A 20,520-nucleotide genomic window follows, 5' to 3' on the forward strand; every position below is an offset into this window, starting at 1 on the left:
ATTAGCTGGTTGTTAGGTGCAGGCCGGCCACTGCATCCTTAAGAACCGATGACTCATCAGCTGTCAGCGTGCTTCCCCACTGACAGATGAATGTAAACAAAGGAATGCCGGCAATGAAAAATGCAGAAAAAAACAGGGTGGGATACGAGGCTGTTCAGGTCTGGTATGGATTTTAAGGGGAACCCCACCCCAAAATTGAAAAAAAAATGGCGCGGGCCCCCTCCAAAATCCATACCAGACCCCTATCTGAGCATGCACCCTGGCAGTCCAGGAATGGGGGAGGGGGGGGGGAACGAGTGAGCGCCCCCCCGAAACATACCAGGCTACATACCCTCAACATGGGAGGGGTGCTTTAGGGCAGGGGTGGGTTTGAAGGTGACTTTTCAGAATCTGGAAGCCCCCTTTAACAAGGGAGCCCCCAGATCCCAGCCCCTCCCCTATGTAAATGAGTAGGGGGTACATAGTATCCCTACTTATTTAACAAAAAAATATAAAAAGTAAATAAATACACAGTGACAGTTTTGACAAAAAACAAACAAAAAATAAATAAATAAATGTGCCTGAACTAGATCCACCGCCAATCACGATGCCAGCCACTATCGCCACCCCTCCACCACCCCTCCGCCTGACAGTTCTTAAATAACTAAGGGGGCCCAGCATGCCACAGTTGACGACATCACAAGGGGGCAGGGTAGCCCAGTGATGTCATCAGGTGGCCCCTCCCCTTTGTTATTTAGGAGCTGGCAGACGGACAGGGCCTTCATCGGGACCTGAGGTTTTTCTTTTTTTGCGTCGGCGTTGTGATTGATGATGGATCTACACTGGGGGACATTTTTTTGTTTACTTTTTACACTTTTTTGGTGAATGAGTAGGAATACAATGTACCCCATACTCATTCACAAAGGGTGGGGCCAGGATCTAGGGCCCTCCTTGTTAAAAGGGTCTTCCAGGATTCCTATAAGCCCCCTGCCCGTAGACCTCCACAACCACTGGCCAGGGTTGTGGGAAAGAGGCTCTTGTCCCCATCAACATGGGGACATGGCACCCTCATGTTGCGGGCAAGTGGCCTGGTATGGTTCAGGAGAGGGAGGGCACTTGCTCATCCCCACGCTTTCCTGACCTGCTGAGCTGAATGCTGGGATAAGGGTCTAGTATAGATTTTGGGGGGTTCCCACACTGTTTTGTTTTCTGCATTTTCCATTGCTGGCATTCTTTTATTTACATTCATCTGTCAGTGGGGTAGCCCGATGACAGCTGATAAGTCATCGGTTGTTAAGGACGCAGCGGCCGGCTTCCTGGTTCACTCCTTAACAACCAGTTATTCTTTACACAGAATTCGAATCGGTTTATCATTTTTCAACTGATCTAAATTCAAATCATTCCAAAAATGTATAATTCGTTAGAAAATTAATATACAAAACAAAATTAAACTAATTTCAATGTAATTATCTGAATCTCCGATAACCAAAATCTGCATTTGTATTCAGACTGAAACAAATTGCACATGTCTAGTGACTGGCTCAGACTCTCAGCAGTGGCTTAAGCCTGCTGTCAGCTGAATATGGGTCACAGGAGTGCAGAACTAAGTGCACTCTTATGACCCACAGGTGATGTAGGGCCACTTTCACTATTCTGCTTAGATTAACAGATGTCCCAGAGTTCTGGGATGTTTAAAACAGGGTATATTTAGCTCAAATGCTAAATCCTGGAAGGAGCAAATATTCTGATTTCTCAAGACTTTCCTTGGTGGTTTAGCCTCTAAAAAAACTGCTGTTTTCACATGGGCCTCAATACAGGAGCCCTCAATACAGCAGGGTGGTTTCAAAATGTGTTCAAATCCATTTGAGTCCCCCCCCCCCCCCCTTACATCAGGGTCCTTAGTGTTCCTCCTCCTTACAATGCGATCCTCTGAGTCAAATTATGTTTTTTCCCTCCTTACATCAGGGTCCCCAGATTTCCCTTCTCTCTTACATCAGGGTCCCCAGAGTTCCCTCACTTACATCAGGGCCTCCAGAGTTACCCCTTACACCAGCATCCCCCTCCCTATATCAGAGTTTTTAAAGCCCCCCTCCCTTACACGGGGTCCCTAGATTCTCCCTTACATCACGGTACTAAGAGTCCCCCCCTTACATCAGGGTCCCCAGAGCCTCCATCCCTTACTTCAGAGCTTCAAGAGTCTCCCTTCCTTACATCAGGGTCCCCAGAGCCCCCCCTTAAATCAAGGTTCCCCTTCCTTACATCAGGGTCCTTTCATTAAAACAGGGGCCCCAGAGTTTACTACTTATATTAGGGCCCCCAGATGTACATTCCCACCTACATCAGGTTCCCAAGCCCCCCCCCCACATCAGAGCACCAAGAGTCTTCTTCTCCTACATCAGGGCCACAGGAGTCCCCACTTCTAACATCAGGGTCCTTTCGGGTTCCCTCATACACCAGGATCCCCAGAGTTTATCCATTTACATCAGAGTCCCAATATTTCCCTCCCCTCCTACATCAGGGTCCCCAGAGTTCCCCCCTTACATCTCCAGAGTCCCCACTTAAATCAGAGTTTCCCCTCTTTACATCAGGGCCCCCAGATTTCCCTACTCTCTTACATTAGGGTCCCCAGAGTTCCCCTACTTATATCAGGGCCTTCAGAGTTCCTCCTTACAACAGATTTCCCCCTCCCTACATCACAGTTTTTAAAGCCCCCCCCCCCCTTACACAGGGTCCCCAGATTCCCCCTTACATCAGGGACCTCAGAGTCCCTAAATTCCCCCCTCTCCTTACATCAGGGTCCCCAGAGTCTCCTTCTCTTACTTGACCCTCCCTTCTAGATTGTAAGCTCTAACGAGCAGGGTCCTCTAGTTCCTCCTGTTTCGAACTGTATTGTAACTGTATTGTCTTCCCTCACATTGTAAAGCGCTGCGCAAACTGTTGGCGCTATATAAATCCTGTATAATAATAATAACAATAATAATTAGGGTCCCTGGAGCCCCGTTAAATCAGGTCTCTTCCCCGTAAATCAGTGTCCTAAAGAGTCATTTTTTATTACATCAGGGTCCCTAGACCCCCCATTAAATTTAGGGTTCCCCTTTCCTACATCAGGGTCACCAGAGTCCCTTGCTTACATCAGGGTCCTCAGAGTCCCCTCCTATATCAAGGTCTCCATAGATCCCTCTTTACATCAGGGTTGCTAGAGTCCTACCCTACTACAATGGTGTCCCCAAGGTCCCCCCTTACAACAGGGTCCCGAGAGCCCCTCCAAAATGAAGGTTCCATCTCCTTACATCAGCCCCCCCCCCATTTAATAAGGGTCCCCTAGGAGATCCCTCATACATCAGGGTCTTCGAGTCTATCCTCTTACATCAGAGTCCTCAGATTTCCCACTCTCTCTTAACTAACTAAGTCCCTCCTTACATCCCTTAAATCAGGGCCCCCCCTCTTTACATCAGGGTCCCCAGAGTTCCCCCTTACAACAGGGTTCCCCGTTTATTTTAGGTCATATGTAGGATTGCCACCTCATCCCTTTATTCCAGGACACATATTAATGACACATGTTCTGGGGCTGATATAATGCACATAAGGCACCAAGTGACTTTAATTACCGCCATAATCAGCCACAGAACCTGTGTAATTAATGTGTGTCCTGGTTTAAAGGGATGAGGAGGCAACCCTAGCCATATGGTGTGACTAAATATTTACTTATTAAGATCAGGTGTTTTTAAGTAGCCTTGCAAGATTTGAAAGCAACCTTTTTTTGTGTATGTTTGCGCTATTCTCTATGGTTCAATTTGATTATTGGTCTCTATAGCAGCACCAACCTTAGAAATGTAAGTTTAGGGTGTGCCTCCCAACCCTTTGTTTGTTCGTTACATGTTGAGTCCTGACAAGACTTCTGGGTGGAGTACCCCACTCTCCCACATCAGTACTTCATTAGCAGTATCCACCAGTGAGTAGTTAGAGGAAGAGTGACTTTATAGTGCAGTTTTAGCAGAGGAATCTCCAGCTAGCACACTTCTCCCATGTAAGGAGTGTGTATGCCCCATGGTTTTGAGAAGTGTTATTTAACTTCCATTCTATGAATAGTGTGGGACCCACTGAAGTCTATCCCCTTACAACAGAAACCCCAGATTTCCCTCCCTTCTTACCTCAGTTTATCCTTATATCCCTAGAGCTCCCCCTTAAATCAGCCCCCCTCCTTACATCAGCCCCCCCTTCTTACGTCTCCTCCCTTTTTTCAGGGTCCCCAGAGTGTCAGCAGATTGCAAAATATGGTACAAAACCACATTGGTTGTACTTTAATTTTTTTATTTAATGGAGAATTACTTGTTTGTGATCACTTGTACATACATCAATCAATCACATATTGCTATGTGTATGGCCACCTTAAGCATCGGGTGAACTTTGTCTTTAACACGTGACTCTTTCTAGGTGTGCCGCAAGAACAGTCCAATCAACGCTTGTATCACTAATCTTAATTTATAATTATGATAGTATATTACTACTGTTAATGTGTTATCTTTTCCATAAATTTCTCATTAGCTTTAGCTGGGTAACATCAGAGGATCTTCAGGTCAAGGAACTGGGTTAAGAGAACATGTAGAATGCCAACTGCCGAAAGGCCAATCATAAACCAGAGAACGCCAGCGTTAAGATACATTGGAGCCAATCTGGAAAAACATATCAAACATATAAAAAAATATTTAGTTAAAATAAATAATACAACTAGCAAGAATATCTATACTGGAAACTAACATTTATTACAAGGATAATTATGATTAAATTGTATGAAGGATGTAAGCTCTGTGGGGTGCTTTCATGACCAGAAATCTTTGATGCCCAGATTCCCAACTCAAATCTAACAGTGTCAGCATCCATTTGTTTACCTGACAATAACTCTAAAGGTAAATTTCATACCTAAATAAGTTTTATATTTTTTAAGCACATTTACAGTTTTTAATAAAATACATGGAAATGTAAACACTTTTTTTTTTACTTTTTTAATTTTTTATTAATTTATAATTTTTTGTCAATTATGTAATTGTATGTAATTTTGGCTAGATAAATCACCAAACATTATATATTTTTTAAAAAGCAGACACCCTGGAGAATAAATTAGTTGTAGTTCAAATGTTTTATGTCACATAATATTTGCACAACAATTTATCAATTACAAACATTCAATAAAAAATACACTAAAAATTATTTTAGGGCACATTAACATGATATACTATCCAATTTGTGGTAATTATATAACATGGGGTTGTGCTAAGTAAATAGATGCACAACATGTCAAGCTTTAAAATTGCTATAAAGACAACAAACTTCAGTACCCTAAATCTTCTATAGGCAACAGTTTAAAAGCTCCTACAGGACATGTATTTAGAGTTAACAATGAATAATGACCCTATAATTATTGTTCTTACTTTAGCTTGTACAGCAATATGTAATGTGATGTGTGTAGTGAAACAATTTTTTTGTACACAGACCCACATGATGGGTGTATTTAGATTCATGTGTGTGTGTGTACGTAGGGTGGGGGGGGGGGGGGGGCGAATTTAAGCTGAACATTTTATGGGGGAATAAGTGAGTGCTCGGTTGTAACCAGATTTCGCTCCATTAACTTCTTCGCTGGTCACAGCAGCCAGGGAAACCGGCACCTGAAACCAGAAGTGACACTATACATGTAGCTTCCGGGTTGTATGCAGCTAGGGAAGATCGGAAAATAGACATTTACTGGTCTCTCTCTCTCCTCCATCCGATGACACCCACCATGTGGAGCCCGGGAAGCACGCTGGGGGTCACACTTCTGGAGATTCAGAGAAAGCAATTGGGTGGCTATACAGCAGCCTCCCACAATTTTTTTATTGTCAAAACTTTAAATATTTACTGACACAGTGCATTTTTTACAACCTAAAATATGACATAAACTATTGGAAATTAAGAGAATTTACATTTAAAGAATATAAGCAATATGTAAACATTCACAATGCCTGAAACAGGTAATCTGCCTGGCTTTACAATGAAAAAGTCATAACAGTGTCACTAAATGTGAACATGACTAGAATTATGAAGGACCTGGAGAACCATGGGACAGGGCCAAAAAACACACGCATAGAGCACCATGGCGAATGATGGTCATAAACAGGTTGCACCCACCAGTGGTTTAATGGATTAAAGAAGAATGATTAAACAGAGCCTGAGCTTAATTGCTGTATAAATTGCACACCTATGCTACAATCCTTATACCCACAACCCTCCTAATTACTGTGCCAAAGTGACAGTCTCACAGACACACACAAACCTCAGGACAAAGGATCTTTTTTTTTTTATTATATATTTACAAATATCAATTATATTTGCTTTTCTGTACACAAGATATCACTTTTTCTGACTGCGCCTACCTTAACCACTTGCCGACCACCCGCCGCAGATATACTGCGGCAGGCTGGCTCGGTTGCACGAACCAACGTATGGGTACGTCGGTTCGGGAGAGCGCTCCTAGGCAGCAGGGATGCAGAACCACAGGGCCAGTGTCAGTGATTGCCACCGGGCACCCGCGATCGCTCCCCATTGTAAACACAGCAGACCATTCTCTCTGAAATGATCACAGAGCGCCTGTGTTCCTCCTATTCAGGATCCCTGGTTTCTGTGTTCATTTCATAAGTCCCTATACAGATAGAAAACACTCCACTAGGCTCACACCTAACCCTTTGATCACCCCTGGGTTAACCCCTTCCTAGACAGTGTCATTATTACGGTAACAGAGCATATTTTTAGCACTGATTACTGTAGTAATGTCAGTGGTCCCTCCAAAAGTGTCAAAAATGTCAGTTAGGGGTCCGATCTGTCCGCCGCAATGTCACAGTCCCGCTAAAAATCGCAGATCGCCGCCATTACTAGTAAAAAAAATAAATAAATAAAAAGGACATAAATCTTTCCCCTAGTTTGTAGACACAATAACTTTTGTGCAACCAATCAAAAAACGCTTATTAAGATTTTTTTAACAAAAATATGTAGCAGAATACAAATTTGATTTTTTACTTTTTTTTTTTTTTTCTGGGAATGTTATGTAGCAGAAAGTAAACAATATTGTTTTTTTTTTTTTTTTCAGAATTGTCGCACTTTTTTATTTATAGCACAAAAAAAAAAAAAAAAAAAATCACACGGGTGATCAAATACCACCAAGCTCTATTTGTGGGGGGAAAAAAGGACATCAATTTTATTTGGGTACAGTGTTGCACGACCGCGCAATTGTCTGGGAAAATAACGCAGTGCCGAATCGCAAAAAATGGCCTGGTCATTAAGGGGGCAAATCCTTCCGGTCCAAAAGTGGTTAAAGAAGACTGTTAATCCATCACACAGATTTCTCCTAATTTTTATAACAATATGACACCAGAAAAAGAGATAAGGGGACTGCCTATTTGGGTATCTTGGTAACCCAATTAGGAGCCATCTGTCATTAATCTGAAGGCACTAACTATAGCTGGTGGATTGGTGATATCCATTTGGCTGGTATTGATAACATAATTAAGGTTCCTTATATACTGACAGGGTGCATTCTAAAGCTTAGTACACGCTATCACTTTTTTTTTTTTCGTTCAACCTAGCGGGCTAAAAATTAAAAAAAACTGCTTGGGAGGAGATCCTGTACTAGCAACCCGATGTTAGTACAGTGATCTCCCCGCTGAGCTATTGTTTTCTGACAGGGGGACAGCCCCCCCACCAGAACACATCGGTCAGCGCTCATAGCCAATGGCTGAAAGCACTGATTGGATGCTGATGGGTGGACCTTTTTCGGTCATGCTCCTTCATCAGAAGCCGGATGTTCAGTTGGCTTCTGTCTGACCGGCTGCTGCACACACACATGCCAATACTGACAATATTAAACATATTGGACTAGGTGGGACTTTAGATGAGACCCAAGCTGGTGTTGCCCGGCGTCTCCATCCCTATAACAAGAAAAAAAAAAAAGAAAGAGGTTGAAGGATTGTAAGAGGTGCATGAAAGTCAGCCAGCCCCCAGTCTGATGTACTCACCCTCCAGTCTGTCACCAACCAAATAAAACCTGTCTCTTGGTACAATGAACAGGGGTTTAGTTGACACACATTTGCAAACGCATGTGAAAGCTGCAGAGCCACTTCACGGCACCCTGTTTAAATCTGCAGTCCTACACTCTCAATTTAGTTCCTCACACTGGAGGCACATGGCCGCTAATGGGTGGATGGGGGAACAGGTGAGAGGGAGACAGCCCAACCTCCCCCAACCCATCCCCATCCACGACTGGCTGTTGTCTCAAAGACTCAAATAATTAGGTTATAACCATGGTGCAAACTGGAAAAGACCAGCTGAAAAGCATTACACCTCCATCCCCTTGGTGGATGCAGTATATAGATAGGAAGGGATTTTATGTATGGGGCATGGCCTGTAAAGCACACTGCCTTTGAAATCCCTAATTTCATTTTTGGGACTTTATATGAGACAAGCAGGTCATGCTATTGGTCTCCATCCCTGTCTACGGAAAACACTAAGGTCAAATCAAAACTGCATCCACCAAAAACGCACGAAAATCGCACGGTGGGACTTTAATTGAGGCACCAAGCTGTAAGCAAGGCGTCTCCATCCCATGTGTGTCAACTAAACCCCTGTTCTTTGTACCAAGAGACAGGTTTTATTTGGTTGGTGACAGACTGGAGGGTGAGTACATCAGACTCGGGGCTGGCTGACTTTCATGCACCTCTTACAATCCTTCAACCTCTTTTTTTCTTATACTGACAATATTTGGCCTGTGTGTACGAGGCTTAAGAAATAGCATTACATTTAAACAAATTATTTCAGTATCTAACACTATAGATGTGTGCAATAAAACAGAACAGGCATGCTGTGAATGTGTGTGTCACTTGTGAAATGCTGGATTCTTTTAACAGTTGCTTCAACATGCAGAAAGGTCCTCTACTCTGTACTTTACAAGACAGAAAGCAGTTACAGATAGAGAAAATAATAAATGTCCAGTTAAATTAGAGTCTGACTGGGCAGGAATGTATAACAATCTGCTGATTCACTCGGAGGAAAAGAACCATCCAGCCCAAATTAACCTATTCATGAGAAGCACATATTTGTTTTCTAATAAATGCTTGGATTTATTCATTTCCATACAATAAACCTTTCATGAGAGGAATACATAGGATGCAATTACTGACCTTATAAAGTTCTAGCTGTCTGGCTGTTATACTAACCCAAGGGTTTCAATACTACAAGCAGTGGTGGGATTCAGCCGGTTCGCACCGGTTCCATAGAACCGGTTGCTAACTTTCTGCAAGTTCGCAGAACTGGCTGAATCCCTCTGCGCGTCTAAGGACACGCAGGACAATTGAATGTCCCGCGCTCCTCCTCCTGGCCAATCAGGGAGCGGGTCCTCCCGCTTCCTGATTGGCCGAAAGGCAAACACCGTGCCATTGGACGAGGAGGAGGCGCCGCGGGAGGACTCGGAGACGCGGGGAGCCGACTGCGAGACCGTCCGTGAGGTAAGTGCATGGGTCTCGCGGGGGGGGGGGGGATCGCTGGCGCTCTGCAATTGGGGGCAATGTTGTGGCTGGCGCTCTGCAATTGGGGGCAATGCTGTGGCTGGCACTCTGCAATTGGGGGCAATGCTGTGGCTGGCACTCTGCAATTGGGGGCAATGTTGTGGCTGGCGCTCTGCAATTGGGGGCAATGCTGTGGCTGGCGCTCTGCAATTGGGGGCAATGTTGTGGCTGGCGCTCTGCAATTGGGGGCAATGTTGTGGCTGGCGCTCTGCAATTGGGGGCAATGTTGTGGTCACTGTGCATTGAAAGGGGGCACGCTGGTCAGTGTGCTCTAGAACCCCTATAGGCAGCTTGAGCATGTATTTGGGTATATGCAGACCAAGAATTTCTGTTTTAATGCAAAAGTTTGCTAGTTTTTAAGGGTCTATAGCTGTGTGACAAGGGTACACTGAGAATAATGAGACAGAAAAAGCAATATGGTATGAATGTCATGCTTTGTACACACGCATCAATAGTTGGCCGTGAATTTTCGGCCAACGTCCGATCTTGTTAGTATGATGCTTTCGACAACCGACTCCGACTTTTCGGCCGAACAAAATCTGGTGTGCAGACTATAACATTTTTGTTGGCCGTCAACAGAACGGCCGATTTTCCGTCAGTCAGTACAGATTTCGGCAGACAAAAATCTGATGAGCAAGAAGAAAAAACACACGGAAAGTAAACCAGCACATGACATCACTTCTGAAGTTGGTTTTTGTTAGCCGAGAAAATTCGTGTGCAGTCTAGAGCACATTTCAACCAACACAACAGCACTGGACAAAAGTCGGCCGATCGGTCGGCCGATAATCGTTGCGTGTGTACGAGGAATAAGTGTAGTGCTACCCCGTATTTCCTTCCACAGCCAGGTGAACACTTACTTCTGCTCGTTTCTTCAATCATCAGCCTAGGGGTTTTGTTTTTTTTTTTTTATTTTATTGTAGAACATGGATAGGAAAGCCAATGTAGTGGGATACTCTGAATTCATCTAATTACAAGAAGGACAGCTTCTTTAACTGAGTAAGGAAAGGGATGGTCGGCACTCAGCATAACATCCAAAAAATAGTATTTCTTCATTAACCACTTCAATACAGGGCACTTTCACCCCCTTCCTGCCCAGGCCAATTTTCAGCTTTCAGCGCTGTAACACTTTGAATGACAACTGCATGGTCATGCAATGCTGTACCCAAATTACATTTTTTTATATATTTTTTTCACACAAATAGAGCTTTCTTTTGGTGGTATTTAATCACCGCTAGGTTTTTTAATTTTTACTAAAACAAAGAAAAAAGACAGAAAATTTTGAAAAAAATAAGTTTTTTCTTAACTTCTGTCTTTACAGTTTGTAAATAAGTAATTTTTCTCCTTCACTGATGTGCTCTGATGACGTGGCACTGACAGGCACTGATGAGGTGGCACTTATGGTCACTGATGAGGTGGCACTAATATGCCGCACTGATGAGCACTAATAGGTGGCACTGATATGCAACACTGATGAGCACTGATAGGCGGCACTGATAGGTGGCACTGATATGCGGCACTGACAGGCGGCACTGATGGGCAGCATAGATGACCAAGCACTGATGGGGACTGACTGGCATCACTAATGGGCACTGATTGAGGTCACTGTGGGCTCTGATTGGGGTCACTAATTGGTGTCACTGATGGGCATTGATTGGTGTCACTGATGGGCATTGGTTGGTGTCACTAATGTGCACTGTTTTTTCTTTACTGTAATCTGGGCACTGATGATCAGTGCCCTGATTACCTCTCCTGGACTTCCCTTTGAGGAGGAGCCACTGATTGGCTCTCCTTGACACACACTCTGACAATGTGAGGCGTGGAGCGCCAATAAATGCCACTTCCTCATTTACATGTGACAGGCTTTTATTGGACACAGCCGATCACATGGGTAAAGAGCCATGTCATTGGCTCTTTACCAAGATCGAGGTTTCCCTGTGTCCTAGGAACACGGTGTGGCCACGATTGCCACGCTGCCCGCCCTTTCTGGGATGCCGTCATATGACGCCCTCCCAAAACGAGAGCTGCACCACTCCGGCGTCATTTGATGGTGGGTGGGCGTCAAGTAGTTAAGTAAACATGAACAATGTTGTAAAACATCCTACGCGTTTCAGACGTTAGTCATTACTAACATACAAAATGCATAGGCTGTTTTACAGCATTGTACATGTTTTCTTAAGAAAGAAATACTATTTTTTGGATGTCATCCTGAGTGCCAACCATCCCTTTCCTTACTCTGGTACATTAGAGGTGTCAGCAGCCTCAAGGTCTGAGCACCGGGTGGAGCTTCTATGTGGGAAGGTTGTAGCGCCTATACACCTGTTTTCCAGCTTCTTTAACTGAACTGTGGAATTACTGCATGATACACTATACACTCTTGAGCAAGTCCTTTGCAGGAATATCGGACAGTAGCTCAGGACACTAGTATCCCATTTCTGCTGAACCAAGTCACTGACTTTCCTAGGACATTGGGGGTAGCCAAAGAACCACGCACCAAGTTGATTACAGTCTGTACTCACAAGACCTGTGGACCAAATTTCCAATTGTCCAGCAGCACCCTCCAGTGAACCCAGGCAGATCTCCGGGTACGGCTCCCCCTCAGTCAGCTCTTCAGTACTTCAGCTCTTCCTCAACACTCTGGTCAGCATTTTAGCTCTCAGGCCTCCCACCCGAGGCCGCATGGCAGCAGGTGCTGAGGAGGGCACCACCCCCCCAAGCTGAACTCACCTCTCCAGGTAAAAGACCTCATCCTGTGTGATCCACTGAATATAAATAACACTCCCAGCATGCAAAGGGGCCCCTGTAATTGGCTGGGATGGCATCCATATTCATACTGCTGATCTGCATGAGCCTCTCCTATTCATCCAGCAACTTCCACAGTTGCTTAGATACAGAGGAGCCAATACAGAAATAGCAGCACTTGTGAAACACACAGGACGTTGTAGCTAAACAATGTAGCATTCCTGTTATGTTTTACCTAAGTGCCGGTTCACACTTCCGCGTGTGCGGCGATCGCATGTAATATCGGAGCGCACTGCTCCTTCATTACATGCGATCGAATGTGCAGTGCGAATTCAGCCATACACTTTGTATGGCTAAATTCGAACTGCACCCGCACAAAACTCGCACATGAGGCATTTTTTCAGCCGCATCAGGATCGGATCGCACAGTGGTTAACGCTTGTGCGATCGGATCCTGTGCGAACTGTCAGATCGCACTGTGATATGCGATCAAACTGGGGGTGTCGTTAACATTTCATTGACACCCCCAGCATATCGCATATGGCAGTGTGAACTGCCAGATGTGCGTTTGCGATGCGGGAACAGGCTGCGAATTCACAGCCTTCCCGCATCGCACAAGTGTGACCCGGCACTCACTGCCCATTCACACTACCGCGACTTGTCAGGCGACTTGTCAGCCTGACAAGTCACGGTCTATCGCGGTCCATGCAGTGCTACAGGACCAGTTTAAATAGGAGCGACACAATTCGCTCCGACTTAGAAAAAGGGTCCTGTACTACTTCGGGGCGACCTCGGAGCGACTTGCATAGACATTCATTATATGAAGTCCGTGCAAGTCTCGCCGAAGTCGCGGTGCACGGGACTTCACAGGTCGCCCCCGAAGTCGGAGCGACCTAGTGTGAACCGGCACTAAGAGCCTCCAGTTAAGCAGTAGACCACAATAACACAAACCTAAATACATCCTAGCAACTTACGTAGGAGGGTGCTACACACACTGAACAAAATTTTAAACGCAACACTTTTGTTTTTGCCCACATTTTTCATGAGCTGAACTCAAAGATCTCAGACTTTTTCTATGTACACAAAAGGCCTATTTCTCTCAAATATTATTCACAAATCTGTCTAAATCTGTGTTAGTGAGCACTTCTCCTTTGCAGAGATATTCTATCCACCTCACAGGTGTGGCATATCAAGATGCTGATTAGACAGCATGATTGTTGCACAGGTGTGCCTAAAGCCCCGTACACACGTACCGATTGTCGGCCGTAAATATGCGGCCGATGACCGATTTTCGGTCGAACAGAATCTGTCGTGCAGGCATTAAAATTTTTGTTGGCCAACACCAGAACGGCCGATTGTTCGCCAGTCAGTACAGATTTCGGCCGACAGCAGATTTGCAAGACTGGGCTTGCTCAGAAAAGAAAAAGGAAAGTTAAGCATCACATGACATCACTTCTGCAGTTGGCTGTTGTTGGCCGACAAAATTTGTGTGCAGTCTTTTGCAGTTTTCAACCGACACGACAGCCCTGGACAAAAGACGGCCGATCGTTCGGCCGACAATCGGTACGTGTGTACGGGGCTTTAGGCTGGCCACAATAAAAGGCCACTCTAAAATGTGCAGTTTTATCACACAGCACAATAATAATTGCACACCTAATCAGCATCTTGATATGCCACACCTGTGAGGTGGATGGATTATCTCAGCAAGGGAGAAGTGCTCACTTAACACTTAACCACTTGCCTTCTGTGCACTTAAATGCCCTTCCCATCCAGGCCAATTTTCAGCTTTCAGCGCTGTCACACTTTGAATGACAATTGCGCGGTCATGCTACACTGTACCCATATGAAATTTTTATCATTTTTTTCACACAAATAGAGCTTTCTTTTGGTGGTATTTAATCACCTCTGGGTTTTTTATTTTTTACAAAAAAAAAGAAAAAAGACAGAAAATTTTGAAAAAAAAAAAAAGTTTTTCTTATTTTCTGCGAGTAAATTTTGAAAATAAAATTTTCTCCTTCACTGATGTGCGCTGATGAGGCGGCACTGATGGGCACTGATAGGCTGCACTGATGGGCACTGATGAGGTGGCACTTATGGGCACTGATGAGGTGGCACTTATGGGCACTGATGAGGAGGTACTAATATGCCGCACTGATGAGCACTGATAGGCGGCACTGAGAGGCGGCACTGAGAGGCGGCACTGATGAGCACTGATAGGCGGCACTGCTGGGCACTGAGAGGTGGCACTGCTGGGCACTGAGAGGCGGCACTGAGAGGCGGCACTGACAGGCGGCACTGATGGGCACTGATAGGCGGCACTGATGGGCACTGGCGGATGGCACTGGACACTGACGGGTGGCACTGATGAGCGGCACTGATGGGCAGCACCATCAGTGCCCACACTCAGTGCCCATAGTGCTGCCAGTCAGTGCTCATCAGTGCTTAGATGAGCAGGCACTGATGGACACTGACTAGCAGCCCTATGGGCACTGATTGTGGGCATTGATGGGGGGCACTGATGGCGGGCACTGTGGGCACTGATGGGGGGGCACTGTGTGTGTGTTTTTACCTTTAGTAATCAGGGCACTGGTGATCAGTGCCCTGATTACATGTCTCTGTGTCCCCGGCGCTGTGAGGCTCCCCCTCCTTCCTCACACTGCAGGCTCCGTGTGAGGAAGGAGAGCCGGTGTAACGTTAAAAAACCATACCCCGTGGAGAAACCATACCCTCGTCACTTCCGGGCTGAAACAGCTGAGCAGCGCAGCAGTGCGCATGCTCAGAGCCCCGGATACGTGATTGAACATTAAAGAATTAGACAAGTGCGCATGCTCGGTGGGCATGAAATTCTCACGGCACTGTGTCTAATGTAAAACTTGCGGCGCTTACATTAAAACAGCTCATCTGAAACGTAAATCATCTCCGCTCTTCGCCCTGTCACTGCCCTCATCTCCGGTAATAAATATAAAAGCGGCGGCGGGAGTATGAGATGTAAATGTGACGGCGATCGTGGCTCCGTGATCCGCTTTTATATTTATTACCGGAGATGAGGGAAGTTACAGGGGAAGGAGCGGAGATGATTTACGTTTCAGATGAGCTGTTTTAATGTAAGCGCCGCAAGTTTAACTACCGTGAGAAATCCATACCCTCCGTAACGGAACCGGAAGTGACGAGGGTATGGTTTTCTCACGGGTATGGATTTTTCACGGAACACCGGCGATGAGAGATGATCTCATATGTTTACATATGAGATCATCGCTCATTGGACGGTCCGATCACGTGGTGAATGGCCGCTGTGATTGGCCATTCACCACGATCTGTGATCGGCCGTGTCCAAGGGACACGGCCGACACAGATTTCCCCCGCAGCGCGCTCGCGGGAGCGTGCGGGGGGCGTGTCACTGGGAGGCCGTTTAAAAACGGCCTCCCGAAAATTCGAGTCCGCGCTGCAGCCGTATATAGGCTGTAGCGCGGATGGGGGAAGGTTAAGGCTGGCCATACACTATACAATTTTCTTGTTCAACTTTCCTTTAGATTTACCAAAACCATGTAATATAGGGTCAAACCTAAACACTTTCAATTTGTATGCAGTCAGGCAGGCCCTTGCACTACATAGTTTAAGTTAAATCTAAAGGAAATTGAATAAGAAAATTGTATAGTGTATGGCCAGCCTAAGGCTCCTTTCACACAGTAAGTCCGTCAAACGGACTCCGCTTTTCTCAGCGGGGGATCGATCCGCCGATCCCCCACAGAGCAGGAGAATGACAGCTGTTCTCTGCACATGTCCGTTCTCATCCGATCCCATCCGATCCGATCCGCTGGACGGATGGAAAATAGGGTTTCCATCCGTCCAGATTTGACGGATCGGATCGGGTGTCAGCGGACATGTCTCCGCTGACATCCGATGCCCCATAGAGATGCATGGGGGGACCGTTCAGATCCGCTAAAAAAACGGACAGGCGGATCTGAACGGTCCGCCTGTGTAAAAGGGGCCTTAAACAGATTTGTGAACAATATTTGAGAGAAATAGGCCTTTTGTGTACATAGAAAAAGTCTTAGATCTTTGAGTTCAGCTCATGAAAAATGGGAGCAAAAACAAAAGTGTTGCGTTTTATAATTGTGTTCAGTGTAGGTATGATGAGTTGTCAGCCTCAAACAGTATTGCAGTGTATAATATTAGGTATAGATGCTGTCCTGTGTGTGTCTGCTTCGTCACATTGCTGCACTATGTGTCCAGGAAAGAGCTCTCCATTTATTTACAGCTCAGTTCTGGGTTAATCAACAAGTAGCAGGAAGCAGCCAGGAATAAAGATCTCTAGCTGGTGACTTTGAAAAACATGCTAACTTGATGGAATGTCTTTCCTTACCAGCTGCAGCTATTCATACCCAGAGAGAAGGAAGTTTTGAATATAGACAAAATGCTTTTAGTGAAAGGACATAATTGGATATATTGTCCCTAAGTGTCACAAATGTCAACTAGTTCTGCTGTTATTGAACATTCTGAATATGCAGACTGTTATAGGAAATGTCTGACCCATCGCTTAAAAAATGCTACCTATTTGGTTACCCTATCATTTAATAATTTTTAAAGCAAACTGTAACTATTGAGATAAAAAATTAGGCGCTGCTATTGATGAATGAATGTTGTGGAGGTGTTTTAGCTTGTTGTCGGACATTTAACAGCAGCTGACAGGGTCGAGGATTTTATGTTCCAGAGGTTCTGATGGGGACTTTGATGTTACGGGGGTTCTGATGGGGAATATGATGTTATGGGGGTTCCGATGGGGACCCTGACATGTGGCGGACTCTGATAGGGACTCTGATGTTACGGGGGTTGTGATAGGGACTTTAATGTTACGGGGGTTCTGATAGGGACTTTGATGTTATGGAGGTTCTGATTGGGACCCTGATGTGAGGAGGACTCTGATAGGGACTGTGATGTTACGGGGGTTCTGATAGGGACCTTGATGTGAGGAGGACTCTGATAGAGGTTCTGATGGGGACTCTGATAAGGACTCTGATGTTAGGGGGGTTCTGATGAGGACCCTGATGTGAGGAGGACTCTGATAGGGACAGTGATGTTATGGGGGTTCTGATGGGGACCCTGATGGGAGGAGGACTCTGATAGGGACAGTGATGTTACGGTGGTTCTGATGGGGACTGTGATGTTACGGGGGTTCTGATGGGGACTGTGATGTTACAGGGGTCCTGATGGGGACTGTGGTGTTATGGGGTTCTGATAGGGACTCTGATATTACGGAGGTTCTGATAGAGACATTGATGTTACAGGAGTTCTGGTGGGGCCTCTGATGTTATGGGGGTTCTGATAGGGACTCTGATGTTATGGGGGTTCTGATTGGGACCCTGATGTGAGAAGGACTCTGATAGGAACTTTGATGTTACGGGGGTTCTGATGGGGACCCTGATGTGAGGAGGACTCTGATAGGGACTCTGATGTTATGGGGGTTCTGATGGGGGGCCCTGATGTAAGGAGGACTCTGATGTTACGTGGGTTCTGATAAGGACCCTAATGTGAGAAGGACTCTGATATTATGACAGTAATGTTATGGGGATTCTGATGGGGACCCTGATAGGGACTGTGATGTTACAGGGGTCCTAATGGGGACTCTGATGTCATGGGGTTCTGATAGGGACTCTGGTGTTATAGGGATTCTGATAGGGACTTTGATGTTATGGGGGTTCTGACAGGGACTGTGACGTTATGGGGGGTTCTGATGGTGACCTGATTTGAGGAGGACTCTCATAGGGGTTCTAAAAAGGGCTCTGATGAGGACTGTGATGTTAGGGGGGCTCTGATGGGGACTCTGATGTTACGGGGGTTCTGATGGGGACTCTAAAGTTTCAGGGGTTCAGATGGGGACTCAAATAGGGACTGTGATGTTTTGGGGGTCCTGATGTGAGGAGGACTCTGATAGGGACTGTGATGTTACGGAGGATTCTTATGGGGACCCTGATGTGAGGAGGACTCTGATAGGGACAGTGATGTTACGGGGGTTCTGATGGGGACTTTGATGTTACGGGTGTTCTGATGGGGACTGTGATGTTTTGGGGGTTCTGATGGGGACTTTGATGTTACGGGGGTTCTGATGGGGACCCTGATGGGGACTGTGATGTTACGAGGTTCTGATGGGGACCCTGATGTGAGGAGGATTCTCATAGGAGTTCTAAAAGGGACTCTGATAAGGACTCTGATGTTAGTGGGGCTCTGATGGGGACTGTGATGTTACGGTGGTTCTGATGAGGACCCTGATTTTAGGAGGACTCTGGTAAGGGACTCTGATGTTACAGGGGTTCTGATGGGGACTCTGATGTTACAGGGGTTCAGATGGGGACTCTAATAGGCACTGTGATGTTATGGGGGTTCTGATGGGGACCCTGATGTGAGGAGGACTCTGTTTAGGGACTCTGATAAGGGGATTATGATGGGGACCCTGATGTGAGGAGGACTCTGATGAGGACAGTGATGTTATGGGGGTTCTGATGGGGACTGTGATGTTACGGGGGTTCTGATGGGGACTGTGATGTTACGGGGTTCTGATGGGGACCCTTATGTGAGGAGGACTCTGATAAGGGACTCTGATGTTATGGGTTTTGATGGGGACTCTGATATCATGGGGGTTCTAATGGGGACCATGATGTAAGGAGGACTCTAAATGGGCTCTGATGTTACGGGGGCTTTGATTAGGACCCTGATGTGAGGAGAACTCTGATGGGGACTCTGATGTAATGGGGGTTCTGATGTGAGGAGGACTCTGATAGGGACTTTGATGTTACGGGGGTTCTGATGTGGACCCTGATGCTATAGGGGTTCTGATGAGGACCCTGATGTGAGGAGGACTCTGATAGGTATGGGGACATTTTCAACTTCCTTTCTGTGGGAGAATACCCATCCAAGTATGACAAAAAAGATATAATTTTAAGCAGACCACTGCTAAATTTACCCTAAAGGGTGAATATCAGAAATACAATCCATTTTTGTGGTTTGGGAAAATAGCTTTGAATTGAAGCTTTTACATTTTCCCTTTTATTACAGAAGGCGAGCTCTTCATTGGAAAAAGAAGCAAAGAGGATCTTCTTTCACTCGCCAATTGGAGGCCTTTCAGGAATCAACCGAAAGCACTTGGCAGTCTCTTTAGGATTCTTTTTGCACAGAATATGCCAAGATATTTAGAACTGGGTACACTACACAGTAAATGCTTTTGTGTCTTGCAATATTTATGAAAGTGGTACACAGGTTAACAAATGATTTCCTACAGATCCAGGAATGCGAGAAGTGCTAGAAGGTTGGAAAGCCTTTAGATGCTCCCCAGCCATTACAATGTATTAAGATAAATATTTATTACAGTATAACACAGTGCTGGGACAAGGTCACATGGTGCCCAGGGCGAAGATGGCAAACTGCGCCCCCCCCCAGTTCAGCTGCTTGACGTTCTTACAGGCTTCTACTGGCTTGCTCGGGCGATTGGGGAGCCGGAGAAGGAATCCGCTGTAAAAAATGTTAAAGTGTCGCGTATGGAGATTTTTAAGTACTGAAGTTTGGCGCCATTCCACGAGTGTGCGCAATTTTAAAGCGTGACATGTCAGGTATCTGTTTACTTGGTGTAACATTATCTTTCATATTATACAAAAAAATTAGACTAACTTTAGTGTTTTGTTTTTTTTTTATTCATGTTAAACTGTTATTAAAAAAAAAAAAAAAAAAAACATGCTTGAAAAATTGCGGCGCAAATACTGTGTGACATAAAATAGTTGCAATGACCGCCATTTTATTCCCTAGGGTCTCTAATAAAATTATATATATAATGTTTGGGGGTTCTGAGTGATTTTCTAGCAAACAAAAATTATGATTTTTACATGTAGGTGAGGAGTGCCAATATAGGCCAGGTACAGAAGTGGTTAGCTGTCCCAGGAACGTCTTATGGCAAGTGGACCCAGGAAACATATATCACAGATGGTCCCCAAAATACAAAAGTCTTGCTCGCCGTAGTGTAAAAATATTTAAAAACTTTATTTAAGGTATACAATATTGCACTTACAGCAAGAAGAACATGTAATCGCATTAGGATCAAAACAAGCCAGCTGGCTAATTGCAGCTACCTTTCCTTTTGGGATTCGAGAAGCGCGGGGCGTCAGCTGACGGAGTGATGTGCTGATGTCACCGCGCTTCTTGAAGTCCGTGCAATCTGGTGCGAGCACTTT

The 20,520-nt window shown here is 45.4% G+C and overlaps 1 protein-coding gene across 1 annotated transcript in view; it reads right to left on the reverse strand.

Moving 5' to 3' along the window:
* Positions 1–4,273: 4,273 nt before the first annotated feature.
* LOC309554047 (leukotriene C4 synthase-like) overlaps positions 4,274–20,520 on the reverse strand; it is a 180,777-nt gene continuing 164,530 nt past the window's right edge. The window contains exon 6 of the mRNA XM_082255572.1: positions 4,274–4,652. Within this exon, the coding sequence (XP_082111698.1) occupies positions 4,541–4,652 (112 nt within the window). The 3' untranslated portion in view covers positions 4,274–4,540. The remainder of the gene's footprint in view (positions 4,653–20,520) is intronic.

The sequence above is a fragment of the Pelophylax lessonae genome (assembly GCF_965119305.1).
Source record: "Pelophylax lessonae genome assembly, chromosome: 4".
NCBI classification, from domain to species: Eukaryota; Metazoa; Chordata; class Amphibia; order Anura; family Ranidae; genus Pelophylax; species Pelophylax lessonae.